This window comes from Corvus moneduloides, chromosome 2 (assembly GCF_009650955.1).
Source record: "Corvus moneduloides isolate bCorMon1 chromosome 2, bCorMon1.pri, whole genome shotgun sequence".
NCBI classification, from domain to species: domain Eukaryota; kingdom Metazoa; phylum Chordata; class Aves; order Passeriformes; family Corvidae; genus Corvus; species Corvus moneduloides.
The window spans coordinates 31,906,233-31,926,815 of NC_045477.1; the positions used below are offsets into that span (position 1 = coordinate 31,906,233).

Here is a 20,583-nt window from a genome sequence, read left to right on the forward strand (position 1 = left end):
TTTCCCCAAGATTTTCTGAGATGAGCAGAGGCAAGCAGCACGCAGTTCTCAGCATGGATGGCAGTCTGGAGAGTGTCAGTGGTGTAATGAGGTTGACTGATTTAGTCCCTGTTAATTTCCTGTAATTATTAGGATTGGACTTCCCTTTTGGACTCAGACAATCCTACTAAGTCCTTGATGAAGATATTAAATAGTATTGGTCCCAATACAGATCTTTGAGGAACACTACTCATTGCTGGTTTGGACACTGAGTTGTTGACTGTAGCTCTTCCAGTGTGGCCATACAGCTAATTCCTTATCCATCTAATGGTCCATCCCTCCATCAAACCAGTATCTCTCCAATTCAGAGGTTAAGAATGTCATAAGGGACCATATTAAAGGCCTTACAGAAGTCTAGTATAGTATGAGTTTGGTGTACTGCTATCTGTGCTACACCAATTGTAGTATATACTATATTAATACTAGTGTTAGTAATGCCAGTGATCTTTGCATATGGCATATTGATAAAGTATATGCTGTATTATATGTGAAAGTATGGCTCATTTTGTCTGTCACACATGCCTCGGGTCAAGGAGAGCCCATAGGGGAGTCCTCAGCTCTTGGTTTGGGTTTCCATGTGTGCTGCAGATGTGAGATGATGCTACTCTTGTCTAAAACAGGACCTGTGCCTAGGGAGGTGTATTTTCCCGGTTGTGTTTTTTTGTTTAAAAAAAAAAAAGTCTTAAAGGGAGGGTTGAACTTCAACTCTGGAGAAAAAGATTTGTCCTTGTGCTGAGGTTCTCTGGGTGATTTGGTGTCCTGAGCTAAGGCTCACAGGTGCTGAGCTGCTGATGGGTGAGGAAGGCAGCATTTGTCCTCACCCTGCACACAGCAGAGCACAGATACAGGGTATGAAGTTCAATTTAGCATTGAAAAATACGTGGCTTGGGTTCTGGTATCAGGAAAAAGCCTAGCTACATCCTAAAGGCCCTTGTTACCCATACAGGACATTTGAAGCTGTAGGAGACACTTGGTAACATGCTGAGAAGATGCTCTGAAAGCTTTAAAGGTGCTACATAATCAAACTTGATCTGCTCATTTATTTCCCCCTTTTTCCCTTGCTCTGCATCCATGCTGGGAATCACCAGGGAGAGATGTCTTTTTATTATCATTGTTTTATTTTCCTGTTGCTTTTCTGTTGCATATACAGTACTTAAAAATGAGATCACCTTCACATCAGGCATGTACCATGTTTATTAACAGCAAAAAAAGTATTATCTAGGCTTCACTCAAGACCGATTTACAGGATAAATAATTGTCTCAAATTACTTTAAAAAAAACCAAACAACAACCCCCCAAAGAATAAATTAATAACTTAAGTGATTAGCTGTCCACAGTGATTTGAAAACTTAATAACCATTCAAACAGTGACACCACAAGAAGACACATACTGTACAGTTTGCCACAGATTACTCTTGTCCTTCCTTCTACAAATGGAAATCAAAAAATTAAAAATACTCCTCTTTAAGAACAGTCATAGGCTTTGAAACACACAAAACGTCCCTGCGCATCGGCTGCTGGTGCAACAGCTTCACAGCCGGGGCTCTGACCCCTCCTCGCAGCAGGTTAAGAAACAAATGGAGAAAATTACCCTAATCTGGGTCTGATCCCACACAATGATGCCCAAAGTCAGTGGGGACATGTTGACTTTGCCAAGGGCTGGGTTGAGTGGGACATAACTACTCTAAAGGTTTGGTCCTAACCCTACGGGATTCATCGACAGGCTCCCCGTGGAGCCAGGGTCCTGCTCCCTTCCCCTCTCTGCAACATGGTTCAACCACCATGTCCAAACTGCTCTCAAAAAAAACGTGGTATTTTCAGGGTCGATGTGGCAGCAGAACGCTGAAAACTGTGCAAATGGCATTTCCCCCACCCCCCTCATTAAGGAGAAAATCCTGCCAAGTTTTTTTCCACCTTGGTAATTAAGGACGAAGGGGTTTTTAATGAGTTTTGCCGAGCGGGATGTGCAGTGCCATGTATGATGCTGGGCGTGACAACAGGGTAAGCACCACATGCTGCCCAGCCATTGCCTGCAGACTCAAAACAGCTCTTTGCACTATTAGATGGCAATTAATTACACCTCATGACACAGCTGTGAGGTGGGGAAATAAGTACTAAAAACCTTCATTTTACAAGCCGGAGAAAAAGCAGGATGCAGAGTTCACGTGAACCCTCTCATCCCACATGAAGATACAGTGTGGTGTCACCCAGAGACTGACAATAAAAATGATGGTTTCTTATCTCCTGGTCTTGGGGCAAACCTCTCCCATATAGTGAACCCACTGGCCTAGAAATGAACCCATTATATGCTAGCAATGGGCTATATCAAAAATGAAGAGCCTGCTGATTGGGAGCAAGTCTGTTGAGAAGCTTTTTTAGCTAAAGAGATGGAGCCATGTGGCCCAGCTTCTGTTTCAGATGTTACTGGCTGGTGTTAAAACTTGAACACCACGTGCCAGGGCCAGCTGGCCGTGGGCTGGCAGGGGACAGCTGTATTGTGACACCTTGCTACATATCAACTCTTCCCCAGAGTAAACCCTAAATCAGCAACCTGATCAACAGTACAACACTAGGAGTTGTGAACAAAGAGATGAAATTGTGGCTACAATGATGAGACATTAAGGACAGGCTGATGGAGGGATGAACTGCTCCAGGCCAAGGAGGAATCATGATCAAAAGGTGCACGCCTCGACCTGCAAGAGCCTCATTAACAGCTGCAAGATCATTGTGTACACGTGGGAAGGTTGGGCAAAGAGAGGCACTCAGACTCATCAGAGGCCCCTACATTGGCTTATTGGCCCTTGTGATTTGATGCTGGACTGATTTTCTTGATGGCTCTTTGATGGCCTTGTGTGTTCTCTGGCTGGTGCCAGGGTTAGGCTTTGCTCTTCCCCCTCCTGTTACAGCTAGGACTTCTCCATAATCGCAGCCCCACTGCCTCCCTCTCATCTAGACAGCATCCCTCCAATGGGACACACAGTGTGGGTGTCAGCTTTTACATGGAACGGAACTTTAACATCACCAGGTGGGAAAACACTAACACAATGCAAGCATGACTTGAGAAAACCATCCTTTTACTTGCCTCCTAGGCCAGAAAGATCAGACAGGATCTGGGAACTATTTTAACATCTTCTGTAAGACCTGGACATGGCTGTACCCTGCCCCCCTAAGGAGCCATGATCATTGGATAGCCAAAACAAGCCAACTCTTCCTGGTATGCCAGGGTGTGCAGGTGGCATGGGGCTGCTGAGAGCTCTGGATCTAGCCTAACAAATTTACAGGTTCAAGCTGTCTCCCAGTTGCTATAACTGTGTGTCCGTGTCCTGGATTACTTGTGCTGGGCCAGCCAGCCCTCTCTCAGGTGCAAGGGATGGCCCAGTATGGATTAGGTCCTCTCACTGGGGAGTATGAACTTAGGGGTTGAACTTTGTGCCTTGCCACTTGGCTTCATGGCCAGAGAAGTGGCCCTGTCCCTGTTTTGGATGTTACAGGGCTCTAAGCAACCCCTTGGGCCCCTTCCCTCACATGGAGGAGTCTCCACTCAACCCCGGCAGCACAGGGTCTCAGTGTGGAAGAGATGCTCCAAGCAGGGTCAGCTATGGGGTTGACCTAGACTGGTCTTGAAAAGCTCCAAGGATGAACCTCACGGGACAACCCTGTGAAACCATGGCACTGCTGTCCCATGAACAGCTCACAGGAGCCCCTCAGCAAAGTGTCTTCCAGCACGTCCTCGTCCCCACACATTTCTTGTAGGGTTTCTCCTGCCCAGCTCAGAGCTCAGTGAATGGACCAAGGATCCCCCAATGCCAGACCACAGGCCTCACATTGTCAGGCAGGATGACCTCCTTGAAGGTGAAATGCCCAAGAGTGGTGGAAACTCCCCTCCCACCAGTGCATGACTTTACTGAGCATTCCACAACCCACAAATCTCTGCATATCGAGACTCAGGCCAAAGGAGCACATGGTGAGGACCAAGACCCAAACCTTACTGGCAAACTCCCCTGCCTTCTCTTGTCCCAGCCTCATGGGTCCTATCTCACCCTTGCCAGTGGCTGGTGGCCCAGAGTTCAAATCCATCCCAGTTAGCCCCCAGACAAGCCAAGCCTTCCCTACCTTTTGGTTCCAATTCTGCATTTGGCCCTGTCTGCCAGACCCTCAGCTTTGCCCTGGCACAGTCTGTGCTCACACATTATTTTCTTTTGCCAACTTGAGACTAAGCCTAAGCCTGGCACCCATTTAGAGCTGGAAATGTATTTCCCATTGAACACTCAAATGCCAGTTCAGAGCAAGTCAGTTCCAAGGCAGCTCACACATCTCACCAGACAGAGGAACGGTGAGCAGCACTTGCACACTCACAGCAAGGGATACACACTTTTGGAGACTTTTGCCTTTAAAACCAGCTGCTTAGTCATTTTCAAGCTTGGGGAAAGCTTTGAGCCATGGACCTGGTGCTTCATAAAACTAAATATTGAGATCATGATGCTTGTCCCACAGACAACCCTTCTCCATGCGCACACACACGTGCAAGCACATCCCTTTTCTAAATCAAACCATAGAGCTGTAGAGCAGGCTCTGATGTGAAGGCTCAAGCCAGTTTAATTGCAATTAAAATGAATAATTTGCAATGTTCTCAGTTTCCTTAAATAACTATTTCCAACAAAGGAGTCTGTCATACTTGAGAATTCAAGTATAAAGTGGATGTGATAAACTCAATGCCTTCAGGACAAAGTTCTTGGCAGTCTGTGTAATTAAAGCAGCTGCTTTTCAATATGGTTTAAGACTAAATACTGCACAAACATTAATCACCAGGGACTGCTGTAATCAGCTCGGCAGTCATCATGGGTGACTATTTCCACTGAAGCCATTGATTACTTAATGCTTTCAGGAGGGGTTGATACAGTCATGTCTATATGGCACAGAGTCTGTGAGCTTCTCCTTAGTTTGGTGGTGTTGTTTGCTTGGTGCTTTGCAGGGGAAAAGATAGAGGAATGTATCTGTTTTGGTGAAAACACAGACTCCACTGCAAAGCAGAGAGGGAGCAGCAACCAGCAGTTGGTAAGTAGCTACTTTTGGGCTGCTTTGGTCCTTGGTTTGCTAATTGCAATGGACCAGTTACTGGGGATGCTCATGAGAGCAAATTATCAAAACACAGTGTCTGAGCCTGGGAAAAGAGCTATCCCATGCCCATGCTTGCCCCATGAACAAAGACATTTGTGAAAAGTGGAAAAAAAGGACTAGTTTCTCCAGTACCACAAAAGGCTTTTCCAGTCTTAATTAACACCTTGGGTTAACTGTGGGAGTGGGCACTGGATGCACCTTGTCCCAGTGCAGAAGCACAGGGCACCCACTCAGCAAATTGCATTCAAACCCACTGTGTTCTTTCTCAAGCCACTAAAGCTAACAGCTTAAGAAGAAATAGGAAAAAATCAGCTTCCCAGTTGAGTGACATTCTTTTTTGTGGGGATGGGGAGCTCTCTCCCAGCTGGGTGAATGCACACTTCAGTGGGCTCTGGATCAGGCCCAATGTTTAGTCTCCCCTGAGATGAAGAGATGAAAGGGGCAATAGAAGCATGAAGTACTGCATTCTTGTCTTCATTTCGTCATCTCACCAGGCAAGTGTGCAAGCCCCCAGCAGGGGGCAATGGCCCTGGCAGGCTGTAACACACCCCCTGACCTTCGGAAAGAATCTGACTGTGCTAAATCTTCCCCTCTGGGGCTTTGGGTTTTTTTCCCCTTCTAGTAATTACTATTTTTAGCATAAACATTAGGCTATTTTCTTCACTGGTTCTGTAAAAGTCCAACACTTCAATGTCTTAACAGGGTTGCCAGAGCTTTTCCATTAACATCCTTCCCTTTCATGGCATGCGAGAAGAAAATACAAACTGGCGTTGGAAGTCCAAGATTATTTTACCAGCACACAGCAGCACACAGCCCTTAAGGGACTGGTATCCCATCCCCATGTGGGTCACATCTGGCCCTTTCCAAACTCAGACCAAGATTAAACAAATGTGTTAATGCTTAAGCATTAATAATCAATACAACTTGGTGGTGTTGGTGGAACACAGAGCCCATGGCATTGGGAGGGGTTCAGCTTGCAGAAAGAATAGCTCCAGCTCTTTAATAAATATTATTACTTAATCTTTCTAATGTCTCCTTCATTTGGCTCTTGGTTTGTGGTCAGCCTGTTTATTCGTGTCAGCGCTTGCTGTCTGGCAATCAGGCTGCTCCATGGCAATCATTAGTTCTTCCTGTTTTCATGAGATCATGAATTATTATCTCTGCATTAAACTCTCTCGTCCTTCTCTCTGTGCTCAGCAGCTGTCTGGGAAGTGATCCCAAGGCCTGGATGTGTTAAGGATGCTGGCAAGGGACAACAGCAGACTCCCACCCATAATTAGAGCCTAGGGTCATTAATGTCAGCAAGCCCCACTTCTGTGTTGAAGAGACATTGCTGAAGATGAGGGGAAAACAGTTCAGCATCCTTTTGCACCCTCCACAAACCAACCACAATGCTACATTAAAGCTCATACTGAAACTCCTTGCCCTGACTCTCCTGACCAGCCTCTTCCCAAGCCTATGACCTCACCATCAACCAACATTTCAATTACTCTTCTTCTTTCTTCCAAGAGACATTCCACCAGACTTCCTCACCCAAGACCAACCTCTGCAGTACAGCACCTGCCTTCCCCCAGTCCTTGCAGCAGCCTTCCACTCCCTTCTTGTCACTCATCCTTATGCCATTCCACATACACAAAGTCTCCAGAGCCTCCCTGCCCGCCTCATACTCAACCACGGAGCTTCTCACGATGGCCACGATGTAGGACTCTCACTCTATGGGCTTCTTTTGGTGCCATAAAAGGCAAATTTTGGTTTTTAGGGTCAGATTCACAGGAATTGGTTTCAGATAGGCAGTGGGTCAGAGCTTATATTCTACCTTCCAAAGCCAATCCCTCCAGCCCCTTCCAAAGCCCATCTCTCCTGCCCACTGACTTTGAGATGGGAATATAAACAGAAGACACTCCAATAAACTCATGTGAGCATGTGCTGGCATTTATGTGTGCGTACAATGGGGCAAGCCCTGGGCTCCTCACTCAGCTCAGGATGGTGTGGATGCTTGTCAAGCTCCGGAAGGGTAACAACCCCAACCAAAACCACGGGGGCTGTCCAGCCAGGAGGAGAACAGCCCTCAGAGGTTTTGAGTATATTATTTACAAGAGACGGGACAACAAAAGTGATTTCAAAAGGAATGGTCCTTGCTCAGTTTTGGGACTGGGAGGAGAGGACAACCATAAGGAGTTGAGAATCAGAGCTGGGGAATGATATCCTATGGGAGATGCTGCAAATCTGTGTGGCGTGGTTTGGGGTACAGTATGGAAGAAGATGGGGAGAGATGATGCAGTGTTAGCACGTACAAGGTGGCTTTAATAGCTGTAAGCAAAGGATGTGTAGGGTGAAACCTGGTATTGCTAAGTCAAAGTTCCTGGATAAGTGCATCCAGCAGCTAAAGCACAAACCTAGCCACCGAACATAGTTGGTCTTTATCACTGGCAAACAGTATCTGCCAAGTCTTCCCCTGAAATTAAGTTTTGTTTTAAGAGAAAAAAAACAATGACACCCCCTCCCCTCCACAGACAAGTCTTAGAAATCCAGCCCAAGTGGATCTGGCAGCCCAGCGGGGCTGCAGCTGGGGAAAACCAACAGGACATTTGCCTGTTTCGCTGCCTGCCCCAGGCACTACTGCTTCGTGCTCTTGGCAGGCTCCGAGGACTGCCGCACATCAGTCCACTCCTGCATGGTGCTCTGCAGCGCCTGCGTCTTCTCCTTGTCCACTTGCACGTAATCAACCTTCTCATCTGAGGCGACCGACGAGGTGGAGGGCTGTGGGGAGGAGAAACAGCACACCATCTGGTCACTCATCAGCTCCCTGCTCTTCCCTCTCGCTCCTTTCTGCAGCAGCACCGTGGCTGCCACAAGTCCACCAGCACCATTCCCGCTTTCTTGCAGACTCCACAGCTCAATACCCTCCCTTCTAGCCTCCCAAAGAGACTTGGATGAAGGATTTCAATCTGCTCTGCCTCTTGCTGAGAGCATAGAAACAGCATGTGGGTCTCTACCTTCTCACAAACTTTGGGACACAGATGTTTGGTTGTAATTGTGCTCTCTAATTGTGATATTGTGAGTTCAGCCTTGCATCTTGCTCATTTTCCTGTAAAGAACTCCAGAACTCTTGGAGATACAAATAAAAATCCCAGCTCCATCCCTTCTAGCTGTGCTGACTCCACCCACCTATGACACTAGCTCATTTTCATCCCCAAAACGATAGATATATTTGCAGAGTCACCCAGGAGATGTGTTGAGGAACAAGGAGATACTTTTTACCATAGCTTCTGGAGTCCTGGAGTTTTTTCTGCTTCTACAAGCATTTCAGAGGACCTCCATCTGCTTGTAATTGGAGCCAGATAATGCTTTTTAATGATCTAAAAGCACTTTTCAAGAACGGGATATACTTTAAATGGGTGATACTTGCAGAAATATTTCTGGGCAGAAAGAAACCATCAAGGGATAACTGTCAAATAATTAAAGGACCTAACCAGTGGGATGCTTTGCCTAGGAAACAAGGCGGTGTTTGAGAAAGTGAGGCCAACTCACAAGTGTTTGCCACAAAGGTTTATACAACCCTTGTCCTTCACCTTTCAGGTGCAAAATCCAAGTCTGGTTTTGGAGGACCTGTTGTTGACCTGAAGGAGGAAAAAGCCAATTCTGATACTTCTTGGGATACCTCCTGACAGCTTTTCAGTATATAGTCCCCAGCTGAATTTGTGGTCTCATCAGCATCCCCGAACCCTGCACATCCATGCTTCTGGTGACACTTCCAGCAAAGCTGCAGACATGCAAGAGAGACTGAGTCTGAGCTAGAGTAAGTAGAGCAGCGGGTCATAGAATGGTTTGGGTTGGAAGGGACCTTAAAGATTGTCTCATTTCAACCATGGCATGGGCAGGGACACCTTCCACTTCCACAGGTTGCTCTAAGACCCATCCACCCTGGCCTTGAAAACTTGCAAGGATGTGGCAGTCAAAGCTTCTTTGCGCAGTCTATTCAAGTGCCTCACTCCCCTCATAGTAAATTTCTTCCTAATATCCAATCTAAACCTGCCCTCTGTCAGTTTGAAGCCACTACCCCTTGTAGTGTCACTCCATGCCTGTGTAAAATGTCCCTCTCCAGCTCTCTAGTAGCCCCTTTAGGCACTAGAAGGTGCTCTAAGGTCTCCTTGGAACCTTCTCTTCTCCAGGCTGAACAATCCCACCTGTCTCAGCTCGTCTCCATAGCAGAGGTGCTCCAGCCCTCTGAGCATCAGAGACTCATGGGACAACAGTCTGGGGCTTTGGACCATGCTGTTGCCAATGTGCATAAACCCCTTAAAAATGCATCATTTTCAATCAGAAGTTTATAAAATCCCCTGTACCTTCCTATGTGGCCCTGGTGAGCTTGGCTGGAAGTCCAGGGCCAGGTAATCCACACTCCCCGAACTCTTTTTAGGCGCTGGGCTGTTGGTACCACTAGGAACAGGAGAAGCAGAAATGGGGTTTTGCTAATGCAGGGAAGAGACAGGAGAGATAATAAGGATTAAAATGGGAAGGAAGAGAGAAAAAAGGAAATTAACACAAATCCAGAAATGAAACATTGGAGGCACCTTTAGAAGAGCCTGGGTATTGGCTCACCTGCCTCTGGGACAAGGATGTGCAGAACTGCTGGGATACTATAAATGTGGTATATTGTACTAACAAATATTTCAAGCTCATGCTCTTGATTTCATGTATCAGAGCAGCTCTGCCGCCTTTGTGCTGATTTTATTCACATGCCTAACAACAGACATGGGCTTTAGCATGTCCCAGGGACCACACCTCAGTGAGGCCAGGCCAGCTCTGGGATCTTCACTAATCACAACCATGCTAAACAGAACACAGATTTCCTCTACCCCATTAGTTACACAGCCTCAAAAATATGCTTCAAGTCAGTAGCTTCACCAAAAGAGACAAAATCCCCTCCCTGTAAGCAGTGCCGCTCCCTGCTGCTGCTCTGATATCCCCTGCTCCCACAGAAACATGATGTCAGCAGCTATTAGGGGAAAAAAAGTCTGAAAAAAAATCAACTTTAATTAGGAAAATACACCCTGACAGTCTGCATAAATTTTTATCCCCTCTTAATTCCTGGCAAAGTAGGCGATACATGTTTCTGGTCTCATACACATTTAAAACTCCAATGAGACACGTTTTCAGAAGGAAACACCCTGTTTTGTGCATGTAGGGATGCACATAAGGATGTACTCCACACAGTGCTATCTAAGCACTTCCATGTCATGAGCTAGGAATGTGTCTGCAGAGCTGGGGAGAGTATCTGTCCTGCCAGGACCATCTATCTGAGCTGTGGGGCCCTTACCATCGCCACATAGTTCTCCTCACTGTCTCCCGAGTCAGTGCTGGTGATGCTCTGGGAGGAGACAGGGCGACAGTACTGCAGAGAGCCGGCGTTGAAGGTCTGCCTGCAAGAACAAAGGGGGATGTGTTACTGATGGCTGCAGGTCCAGCTTGTCCTTTGCCAAGACGGGATGGGAGAGGGCAGCTCCTGATGCCTGCGACCATCACCATGCTCCAATCTGGGCAGGAAGAAGAGCTGGTGGCATTGAGATTCTCCAACCTGTCCTTTCCATGGGTTGGAAATCACTGGGTTTGGTCTCCTCAGTTTTTTCTTTCTAGAATCTTTTAGTAACACCTTGTTTGCCATGTACCTGTAACTCTCCTGCTCTCATCTACACAAATCAGATTCTATGAACTCTTTCATCTCACAGGAAACATTTAATTGTGGAGGATGCAAGGGCAGCCTTGGTGAAGCCTCTCACCTCCAGCCTCACCACAGCTACATGATTTGTTTACTGTACAGGGCTCTATCCAAATTTTTTGCTGGAAAACAAATCCTCTGAGGAATTGTCTTGCTTTCAATTGGCCAAATCTAATTATACCGAACAAAATAATGAGATAAGCTTCTGGCATTAAATCGTGTGTCTTAAAAAGCTATTTGTTGCCTTTCAGTAAAGCAGGGTCATATGATTAGCTGATAGGGGAAAAATCCATTAGCTTCTCCAGGGTCGGACCTCTTGTCAATCAAACCCTGCTCGCTGCTTCCCAGTGCAGTGATTTCAGCACACAGCGCTCATGCCCTGCAGTCAGTCTCCACACAATCCAATTTATTAGAGGAGTCATAGCAGCCAAGCTTTGCTTCTGCCTTTTAGTGGACAACAGACCATGAATTAGTAGCAGAGCTGGAACTGTGCGAATCCTGTTATTTTTGGCTGGCAGACATAGCTCTGAAGTGCTTTGGTTTAATTTCGCAGACTTCCTTCAGGCTAGGCTTTGCTTTCAAGGCAATCAAAACACGGCTTGCTCAGACCCTGAGAGTCACCCTGTGCATTGAGACTACAGTGGGGTTTTGGGGGGGATAGCTTGGATGTGAAATCATGCCCCCCACACAGTGTGGCTGAGTTGGTCTGGCTCAGATGCATCATGAATCATGGTGGACCACAGGTCCCAGGTCAGAGCCACAGCTCTCCAGGAGTTGTCAGATCCCAGAAACAGGAAATGTCTTCAAGGGATCTTAATTAGCTTGTTAGCCACATGCTGGGCTTTCATGCGAAATCCCAACCTAAATGAATTTATCCTCCTGCCACCAGCTGTGATGTGGGGAATATTTAATCCATTGCAGAGCTGACAGCATGGCTACATGTGGACACCAGTGAGAATGAGACCAGAGAGCTGCTGTTGGAGCAAAGCAAGAATTCATCCCCCAGCCATTACTCACGTTGGCCTGGACCAGGATTTTGTGACTGGCGATTTGAAGGGAAGCTCATCGATGACAGTGTTGTTCCTCAGGTCCAGTGGTGATGGCTTTGCTGGGGAGGGGAAAAGACTTTATTCAGAGGCAGCATGTTCCTATAATCCAGCCTCTATGACTGGCATGAGAGTGTCTCCAACCTATGGTTGGTTACTTCCCATTCTACTAATCAGCCCCCCAGCCCTCCCTACTGATGACAAATACATCGAACCAAAATCATTTACGCCAGAACTGGGAGAAAACAGTGAATTTCTCCCTCTGCCCCACAGCCCCAAACTGGATGGGTGGTCCCAAAAGGGGAATGTGCCTCCAAAGGAATGGAGATCTGCTAAAAATGCCCAAATCCCAAAACCATTCCTTAGAGATCTGTCATACCACACTAGGTGGGAACAAGACCAGGCTCTGCAAGGCCTGAGCTGCCGCCATCTGGAGTGTTTTCCCATAGGGAATGGGAAAGGATATCTGCAAGGTAACGTGAAAGCTCTTCTCATCCTGGATGGTTCATTAGATGGAAGAGTGCTACGCTCCAACCCCAGCCTTTGAACAGTGTTCATGGGGTTAGGTGTTGACACCTTTAAGATGGAGCCCTCCTCCTCAAGATCTTCTTGGCCACCTGTCAGACAATGGACTGGGGAGACATTTGGAGGATATCAGCAAAGCCCCAAAGGAAGACCTGCCTGGATCCAGCCAGTAGAAAACAGTAGGAAAAATTTGTGTCATCAGAATACAACATTGAGATTTTGGGGTGGAGCACAGGGAGGGATGCAGGCCAAAGGGGTGAAATCCTGCCTGTGACATGCATCTCCTGTAAAGGCCTGGAAGGGTTTGAAATGGGCTGTTCAAGCACCCTGAAAGCTACATGTGCATTACAGAGCTCCTGAAACAGGAAGGGGGATGGGGGACATCTGAAGGTCTTACTGTACTGGATGTAGCAAAGCGCATCCCGCCTAGGACTGGACACAACTTACAGATGTAGTCTGAAGCGTTAAGAGACTAGAAGGATTCCTGGAAAGATTAGTGCAAAACCAACCATTCTTACCTTTCCGGTCGGGTTTGAGGTTGCGGTTGACTGGTGGGGGCTGGATTTCACTCAGCCGTCTGTGGCACTGAGCCACGGCTCCTCCTTTATGCACAGGAAGGGTGGCTGAGGACAACCCCACCAGGTCAAAGTGATGAGGCCCAGGGCTCATGGGGATGTAGAGATTTTGGGCATTGTCGTTGGCTTTCTCAGCGTGGATTAGGGGCGAGGAACCAGGGTTCATGGGGACGTAGTTGTCCTCGGAGTCAGTACTGTGGGAGCGGGCCACGGCCGCCTTGGCCTGCTGGAGGACAAGTGGGAGGATGCGTTGTGAACATCAGGCACTGCTCAACCCCATCCCACTGCAAACCCTTCATCTCGTCATAGCCAAACAACATCTGAGGGGAGACTCACTCTAAAATCTAAGCACAGAGAGAAGGGATGATCTGTCCCCTCCTTGGCCATCAGTTTGCAGTGAGAGGGTCTACCTCCTTTGTTTCCAAGACATTGCAACATCCTGAGTTTTCAGAAAGGTCTTCATCACTCAGACCTGAGCATCTTCTCATGATCAGAGTGAGCTGAAGAAGCATGCTTAACCTGGAAAGTCTTTCTTCCCTGGGCTCTGTCCATGACTAAAATGTAATATGAAATGAAATGCTTTAATGTGATTTCCAGCTCAGGAAATCTTAGAAAGTGCACAAAAGAGGCTGTTCTGGCAGCGTGTCAAAATTTAGCTCAGCAGCATCCCAGGCTTTCAGGAAGAAGTCAAACTCCTGGGCAGGTTTTTTTTGGGCCAAAGCTGCAGGCAAATACACTGTGTGGAAGCAAAGCTCTGCACGTGGTTATGGGTTAGGTGGCTCTGTCACTCCATCTGTTCTCTGCAGGCCACCATGGTTTTAACTGAAACCATTAATAGGCCCCTTCTTGACTTAGCTCAGCAGGACTGGGCTGTGAGGTCCAGCCTGGAACCAACCTCTCTCTGAATCTGTAAGGTGCAAGTGGTGCCTGTAGTGTGGTGGCCCACACCAAGGCCAACTCACCAGGTAGGAGTTGTAGCCATCGTTCATGGACTCGACTGACTGCACAGCACTGCTGCCCCCGTGCTGGGGGTACTCGTACGTCTCGCAAGAAGAAGCTGCAACACAACCACAAATGCACGTGTCCCACCACAACTGCTAATAAAAAGGGCTCCCTGAAAACAAAATCCAGGCACTGGGAGGGCAGTATCTGTTCTTGCTGATTGAGATGCTGATGAGAAGACATGGTCTTTAGCTTGTCACAGGCTCTCTGCTATGCTCCTTCCCAATTAGCATCTCTCTGATGCATCAGCACAACTGCACGTGCCGTGCAGCCTTAACTTTGTTCTGTCAAAGTGCTGCAAAATCCCAGGGATAAAGGTGTCAGATAAGGCAGATCATGGCGACAAAACTGGGTTAAGGGGGAGCTCTGTTAGAGCTTGCTCTGAAAATGTAAAGGCTGGCAGCCTCCAGTAAGGGAAGGATGGGTGCTAAGATCGTAGCCTAGTCTATCTACTGCTGGGCATAGGTCTGATCTCAGCCTAAGTGTGGGCATTTAGGTAGGAGGAGATGGAAGAAGCATTTCAGAGAGCTGTGTGTATAATTTACAGAGTATTTTCTCTCCAGCCACCTTTTCTAAGTTATTTTGCAACTATCTCATCCTAGGCACCAGGTTTGGAAAGGGCATGTTCACCTACAGCCAACCCATGGCTAATGGCAGTGGTGGCTCTGCTGCACTGGGGATGGGTTGGGTTTTGGAGATGTGTAAAACCAAGGTGGTGTGCAGAACCAAGGTTTTGCTCACCCACCTTGGTGAGGAAAACCAAGACAGCTCCAGGCTGAAGTACATTCTGATAAACCTGGTTACGAATTGAAGTAAAGGCAAGCTAAAAATGGCTGAAATCACCAAAATCTGGTGAAGGGCTGCATAAGCAAGCAGGTGTAGGGTTTTGGTTCAAGGTACAACACAGCCAAGAGCCAGCTGAGCAGCTCTGGTGGGCAGAACTCTGCTGGTGTCTCTCCACGCCTGCTGAATACAAAATACAGGGCCAGATCCTGGCTGGGGAGAGCTTCTCTGTGTTCAACCCCCTGGCTGATGCCACCAGCACCCCAGCCCTACCACAACCCAGTGGGACTGAACTGCCCAAGGCTGCTGGATAGCACAAAGCCACCCCCAGTTCCCCACCCTGAAATTCACCTCGGTGCAGTCTGCTGTTCTCCACTGCTGGCAGCGTGTTTCTCCGGGGAATGGTGGCTGCCATGGGGATGAGACCTAAATTTTCACCAGGCTGGGGCCGCTGGGGTGGGCTGCCCCACCGTGGCTCTGTCTGCCCAGGTTTCGGGGGCCGTGGGGGTGGTGCAGCGGGTGAGTCGCTGGCGGCCACAGCCAGAGCATTGTGGTTCTTGTCCAGTGTAAATGTCCTGGGGATCTGGTAGATGGAGAGTGGGGTGGCAGGGATGTCATAGGAGTCCGTGGAGAGCTCCCCAAACTCCTTGCATAGGGTGTTGTTGGGAGTCTTGTAGGTGTAGACCTCCTCATTATCAGTTTCGGAGCTGGTGAGGCTCGACTTGGGGTGGGTGTAGGAACCAAAGGAGCGTGGGAGGTCGTAGGCACTGTCCCTGAACTCCGAGTTGTGCCGGCTGGGTTTTGGCAGGCTGTAAAAGCCGTGCAGCTGCCCACCAACGCCGTTCATGCAGTGCCCGTTGCCCTGCGAGAGCTTCTGCACCGCCGTGTCGCTCCGCATGAAGAAGGCAGACCTTGTGGCCTGGGAGAAGCTGGCACTCCTGCAGAGGGAGGGGAGAAAGGGCCTGAAATGGGGGAGAGAGCCGGTTGTGGGGTGCAGAGAGCTCTGCTCCCTGTTTGTCACCTTACTGACCCACACTGCCCAACCCCAGAGCAATGAGAACACCTCAGACCCCTCCAAACATGCCCACAAAGCCACTTAATCCTGAAAAACCTTCAAAATGCCTCTGTCACAGGTGAGAGGTTACATGCACCCAGCTCCATGATGGGGCCATAGGCAAGAATTCCCTTTTGTCCAGACATCGATTGCTCCAAAAGGGCAGTTTTCACACCAGTTGACAATGCCCCAAGGCACAGCTGCAAAGTGCCAATCTGTCAGCATTGCCACAGGAGGGAGACTTCATCTCACCTCTGCCTTGCAAATGTGTTTGAGAGGGCCTGGAAAAGTTCCTGATGGGGATTATTTCGAAGTCTCCAGCCATGTCACCACCCTGCCCTCTTGCAAGACAAGCACTGGGGAGGTAATAGAAGTCCCCAGCTGGGATTTGGAGTTTGCAGCCCTGACGTGCATGGGAAGGAGGAATGAACCTCACGGCTAATTTCAGATTTGTAAAAGCCCTTGAGTCCTCCAGGGTGAGCAGGGCAGTGTAATCACTACATCCATGCCTTGCTAATGATTCCTTGATTTATATGCGGTCATGGCTGGGGACACTCGCCACAACAGGGGCTGAGCACAGAGATCTCGGGCCTCTAACAACTTCTGGTTAGCCACTGCTCCTCTGCTGATTCCCTTCAAGGTACTTCATCTCCTGTTTTATCCCTGCTTTATCCCTTACACAGGTCAGGCTTTTGGGGACCACACTCTCCCAGTCCGAAAGGGCTCAGCCAGCCCCATATAAACATCCCCCCATAGAAGAAAGTTCTGTCCTGTAGCAATCATTGTGGTGAGAAAAAGTGAAATGGTTATGGGGGAGTTTCCAGTCGTGGCAAATCACTGGGAAAGCGCGAGTTCTATGGGAAAAGCTGGGAGATGCTGGTTCACACTGCTCTGGTGTGGCTGATGCTCTGCAGGGACAACAGGGACTCTGTTTCATGGAGCCAGCACGAGATGGCGCTCAGAAATAGGGCTTATTTAGGGGAAAAAAACAAGTGATGCTGTGATAAGACAAATGAATCCCTGCCACCTTTGGAGTTCAGTCCACCCAGAAGTGGTTTGGATTCTGTCAGGGTATTTTCAGTCGAGGACTTAAAACATCTCAAGGGTTAATTATTCCGCATTGCCTGCCAATTAGCTACTATTACCCTCATTTTATGGATGAGTAAAGTAAGAGCTCCAGAGCAGAAAGGGGAGGGATTCCCAGCAGTCCTGCAGCCTGGCCCCATGCACTGGGCATTGATCAGATGATTATTTCTGGCCCAGTTGCAGAAGCTACCACTGGTCAGTTTGTTTCTGCTCACCAAAGCATTGGTGCTTGCTCTCTTCTCCTCCAGGTCTGAGCCCGGTTTGGGGTCTTGGAGGGTGTCTTTTAGGTATCCTCACAGCTGGAGTGTGAGAGGGCCATTTTTTTTTACACACTGTTCCATTAACTTCATCTGAAGTTAATTTTTCTGAGCCTTTTTCTGTTGTTGTTTTCCAAGTAGGGAAAGTCAGCTGCAGCAGGAAAGCCCAGTGGAGGCTGCAGCCTGCGTTCTGCTCTCACTCCACGCCAGCTGGGTTCCGACTGTCTCTCCCTCCCTCCCTCCCTCCCTCCTCACCCGCTCCTGCGAGCCAAAACTCTTCACGTCAAAAAAACTCCTCGCTATTTAAGGCAACTGGCTGGGTCTGGAGGCGGGGAGCTGTGGCTGGCTCAGAAATCCCATACCGTGTACCACCAGCCGCCACAAAGCCCAGAGAGCTCTGGAAGGGGTGAACAGCAGAGTGGTGCAAACCCTGCCCATCCCTTTGTCCTTTTCCTGGTTAAAGGCAGGAATTAGGGCCCTGCCTGCAGGATCACAAAGTGGTTGAGGTTGGAAGGGACCTGTAGAAGTCATCTGGTCTAAAACCCTGCTCAAGCAGGGCAACCTAGAGCTGGTTGCTCAGGACTGTGCCCAGACAGCTTCTGAACATCTTCAAGGATGGAGACTCCTAAACTTCTCTGGGCAACCTGTGCTAGTGCTCACTGACACTCACAGTGAAAAAGTGTTTCCTGATGTTCAGATGGGCTCTCCTGTGTTTAAGTTTGTGCCCATGTCCTCTGGTCCCTGGCACTGGGCATCACTGACTGGTTCCATCCCCTTTGAACCCTCCCTGCAGGGGAGATCCCCCTGAGCCTTCTCATGTGCCAGCGGAAGAGTTTCAGCTCTCTCAGCCTTCCCATTTAAGAGAGATGCTCCAGTCCCTTCAGCAACTTCATGTCCCTTTGAAGTGGACCCAGTATTGAGCCCTGGGGTACTGCTAGTGACTGGCCTCCAACCAGACTTTGTGCCACTGACCATCATCCTCTGGGTCTGGCCATTCAGCTAGTTTTTAACACCACCCAGAAAGCCAGGAGAGCTGGGAGCTTGTGAGGTCACCACTCTGACCTTCTCCTCCCAACCATGATGAGATGAGACCACAACTCAGGATTTTCTCCAGATGGGTCTTGCAGACCTCCAAGGATGGAGGTGGGTTGAGCCACTCACACCCAGCCCTCCCTCAGCTGTCCCCAAGTGTGTGGGATACAATACCTTGCATTTTCTGACTTTCTGCTCATACACTGGTGGAGGAAAAGGTAGTCCTGGGGGGCACTGGCAGACAGGGTGCTCTGGAGGTGGCTGGCAGATGAGTCGAAGGTGAACAGGGTGGGCTGGCTGGAGTGGGATGGCGCTGAGGACTTGCGCTCTCGCAGCAGGTGGTGGCTGCCACTGCTGAGCTCTGCCGGGGAGGAGCGTGGGGCATGGTTCATGGAGGCAATGCTCCTCAGGGTGTCTGTGCAGGGAAGAAACACACCTGTGAGTGTCAGATGTAGCTACCCCACATCCCGTGTTCCCTGGGTTTTCCCTACGTAAATGCTCTGGCGTTTATGGAGGTCGGTGGGGTTTGCTCATGACTCCAGGTGATGCTCTCAGCTTCTCTACTCAGAGCACGTGCAACTATAGGTACCATGTATGGAAATAAGTGTTTATCATATTCTATCATAAATCATATTTCATCATTTTATAATATTTTATCACATGCTTAGTGGCTTGCTGGGATGTCTGCAGGACGTCAGCCTATTTCATGGGGAGCTCAGCGGGTTGTTAAAACCTGATTTAAAAGAGAGGAGCTTTCACACCGCAGTGAGATGTGATTTCAGTCACCTCCATCCCTCTGTGTAAGGGCATCATTGCTATCCCTTTACAGTTGGGTTAACTGAGGAACAGGGTGGGAATCTGAATGGACATCATGACAGCAGAGATGAAAAATATTCTCATGTTTCCAAATTCTGTATTGATTTTGTGACCTCAAGAGAGCTGCTGCTGTTTTCTGTGAATAAAATGGGATGGAGACCCAAGGCGTGATTCCTAGTGCCCACTCCCCCTGCTCAAGGAAAAATAGACTTTAAAATATTAATTTCAATGGAGAATATCCCAGAGGCCAGGAATAATCACCCAGCTACTCCAGCCCTCTCATAAGTGTGCTTCATGAATTTGAACCACAGATGAATTTTTACAGCCAAGCTGTAAATCCCCATTAAAAAAAAACCCAAACAAAAAAGCTGAAACAAAACCAAAACACCCAGAAAACCCACAAGCTGCAGAATATTTCGGGAAAGCTGATCCATCTCTGGTTGCAGAAGACGATGTGGAAAACCATCCATGCACTCCCGACATGTGAAAACCACTCACCGCGGTCCACTGAAGTCACACTTTATATAATAAGTGTGATTTACATTTATTTGGTGCTGATACAAAACACAAAAAACCCCAAACCCTAACAAAAAGGGGAAATCCATGCATCTTCTAGCCACCAATAATTTTGGGATTGCTCTCAGGTTTCCCAGAGACGATGTTCACTAGCACTTCAAATTTGACTTCAGGCACCCATGCTCCAACATAAGGATGAAGGAGTTTTTATAGATTACCAACCTCTTTTTTTCTATTCCTTCCCTCAAATTCCAGATCCTACCAGAAATTTTGCGCCTGACTCCCTTATGCTACAGAGAAATGAGTTCTCTACAAAGCCGTTGTCGTGGTTTGGACAGGGAGAAGCTCCACACAGGGTGATTTTTCACCAACTTCTGAATCATGTCAAGATACAAAATCAGTCTGCTGCTCATTCACTGCTGCTACATTTTTTCCCTGGTGTTTCTGCAAACTTCACGCAGTGCAGAAAAAGCACATTAATAAAAGCCAAAGAGCCTGGCTTGACTGTTGTTTGGTTTGTGCTAAACACAGAAAGGATCGATATTTAACATTGACAGTAATGGTGGGGGATGACAGCTTAAAACTCTGATTCCTGTCTTTTTTGCATGGGCATTAAAGATCCCTTGGGGCTCTTCATGGGAGTAAATGGCTGTCTCGGTGTCCTCGGACAAAACAGTGTCTTGACCCTCATTCTTATTAAATATTTATCCCATAGCAATGCAGAATGATCCCCACTGGAAAAGGAGTCTTGAGAGCTATGAAAATTCCAAATCAAGTGGTTTGAGATCAACCAGGATGAGAGATCCCAAACCCACACTGCCATCAAATACAGGGGGGCTGCACCCAAAATGCCTCTCAGGAACCCCATCTTGCTACCTCTGGAATCACCAGCAAGAATTGCCCATGGCACTGTGCTTTGGCCAAGACTCTCTGGGGATGGTGAGGATGACAGGTTGGTGTTGTGCTCCCCATCCCAGCATGAAGGTCACCTCTGGGGACAACTATGAACTGCACT

At 48.2% G+C, this 20,583-nt stretch overlaps 1 protein-coding gene and 1 long non-coding RNA gene across 4 annotated transcripts in view; one reads left to right on the forward strand and one right to left on the reverse strand.

Annotated features, from left to right (window-relative positions):
- Positions 1 to 1,209: 1,209 nt before the first annotated feature.
- GAB2 (GRB2 associated binding protein 2) overlaps positions 1,210 to 20,583 on the reverse strand; it is a 93,309-nt gene continuing 73,935 nt past the window's right edge. The window contains exons 3-10 of one of the 3 annotated variants that reach the window (XM_032099017.1): positions 18,411 to 18,651; positions 15,159 to 15,769; positions 13,985 to 14,079; positions 12,966 to 13,245; positions 11,894 to 11,984; positions 10,478 to 10,580; positions 9,504 to 9,629; positions 1,210 to 7,917 (exon numbers count right to left, since the gene is read on the reverse strand). In XM_032099017.1, the coding sequence (XP_031954908.1) occupies positions 7,774 to 7,917; positions 9,504 to 9,629; positions 10,478 to 10,580; positions 11,894 to 11,984; positions 12,966 to 13,245; positions 13,985 to 14,079; positions 15,159 to 15,769; positions 18,411 to 18,651 (1,691 nt within the window). In that variant the 3' untranslated portion in view covers positions 1,210 to 7,773. Of the gene's footprint in view, positions 7,918 to 9,503; positions 9,630 to 10,477; positions 10,581 to 11,893; positions 11,985 to 12,965; positions 13,249 to 13,984; positions 14,080 to 15,158; positions 15,770 to 18,410; positions 18,652 to 20,583 lie in introns of all 3 variants that reach the window. The other 2 variants (XM_032099016.1, XM_032099019.1) reach the window with 2 other exon arrangements.
- LOC116439468 lies at positions 7,917 to 20,066 on the forward strand. The gene is made up of 2 exons (XR_004238168.1): positions 7,917 to 8,956; positions 19,824 to 20,066. It is a non-coding gene; the product is annotated as an uncharacterized LOC116439468 (long non-coding RNA).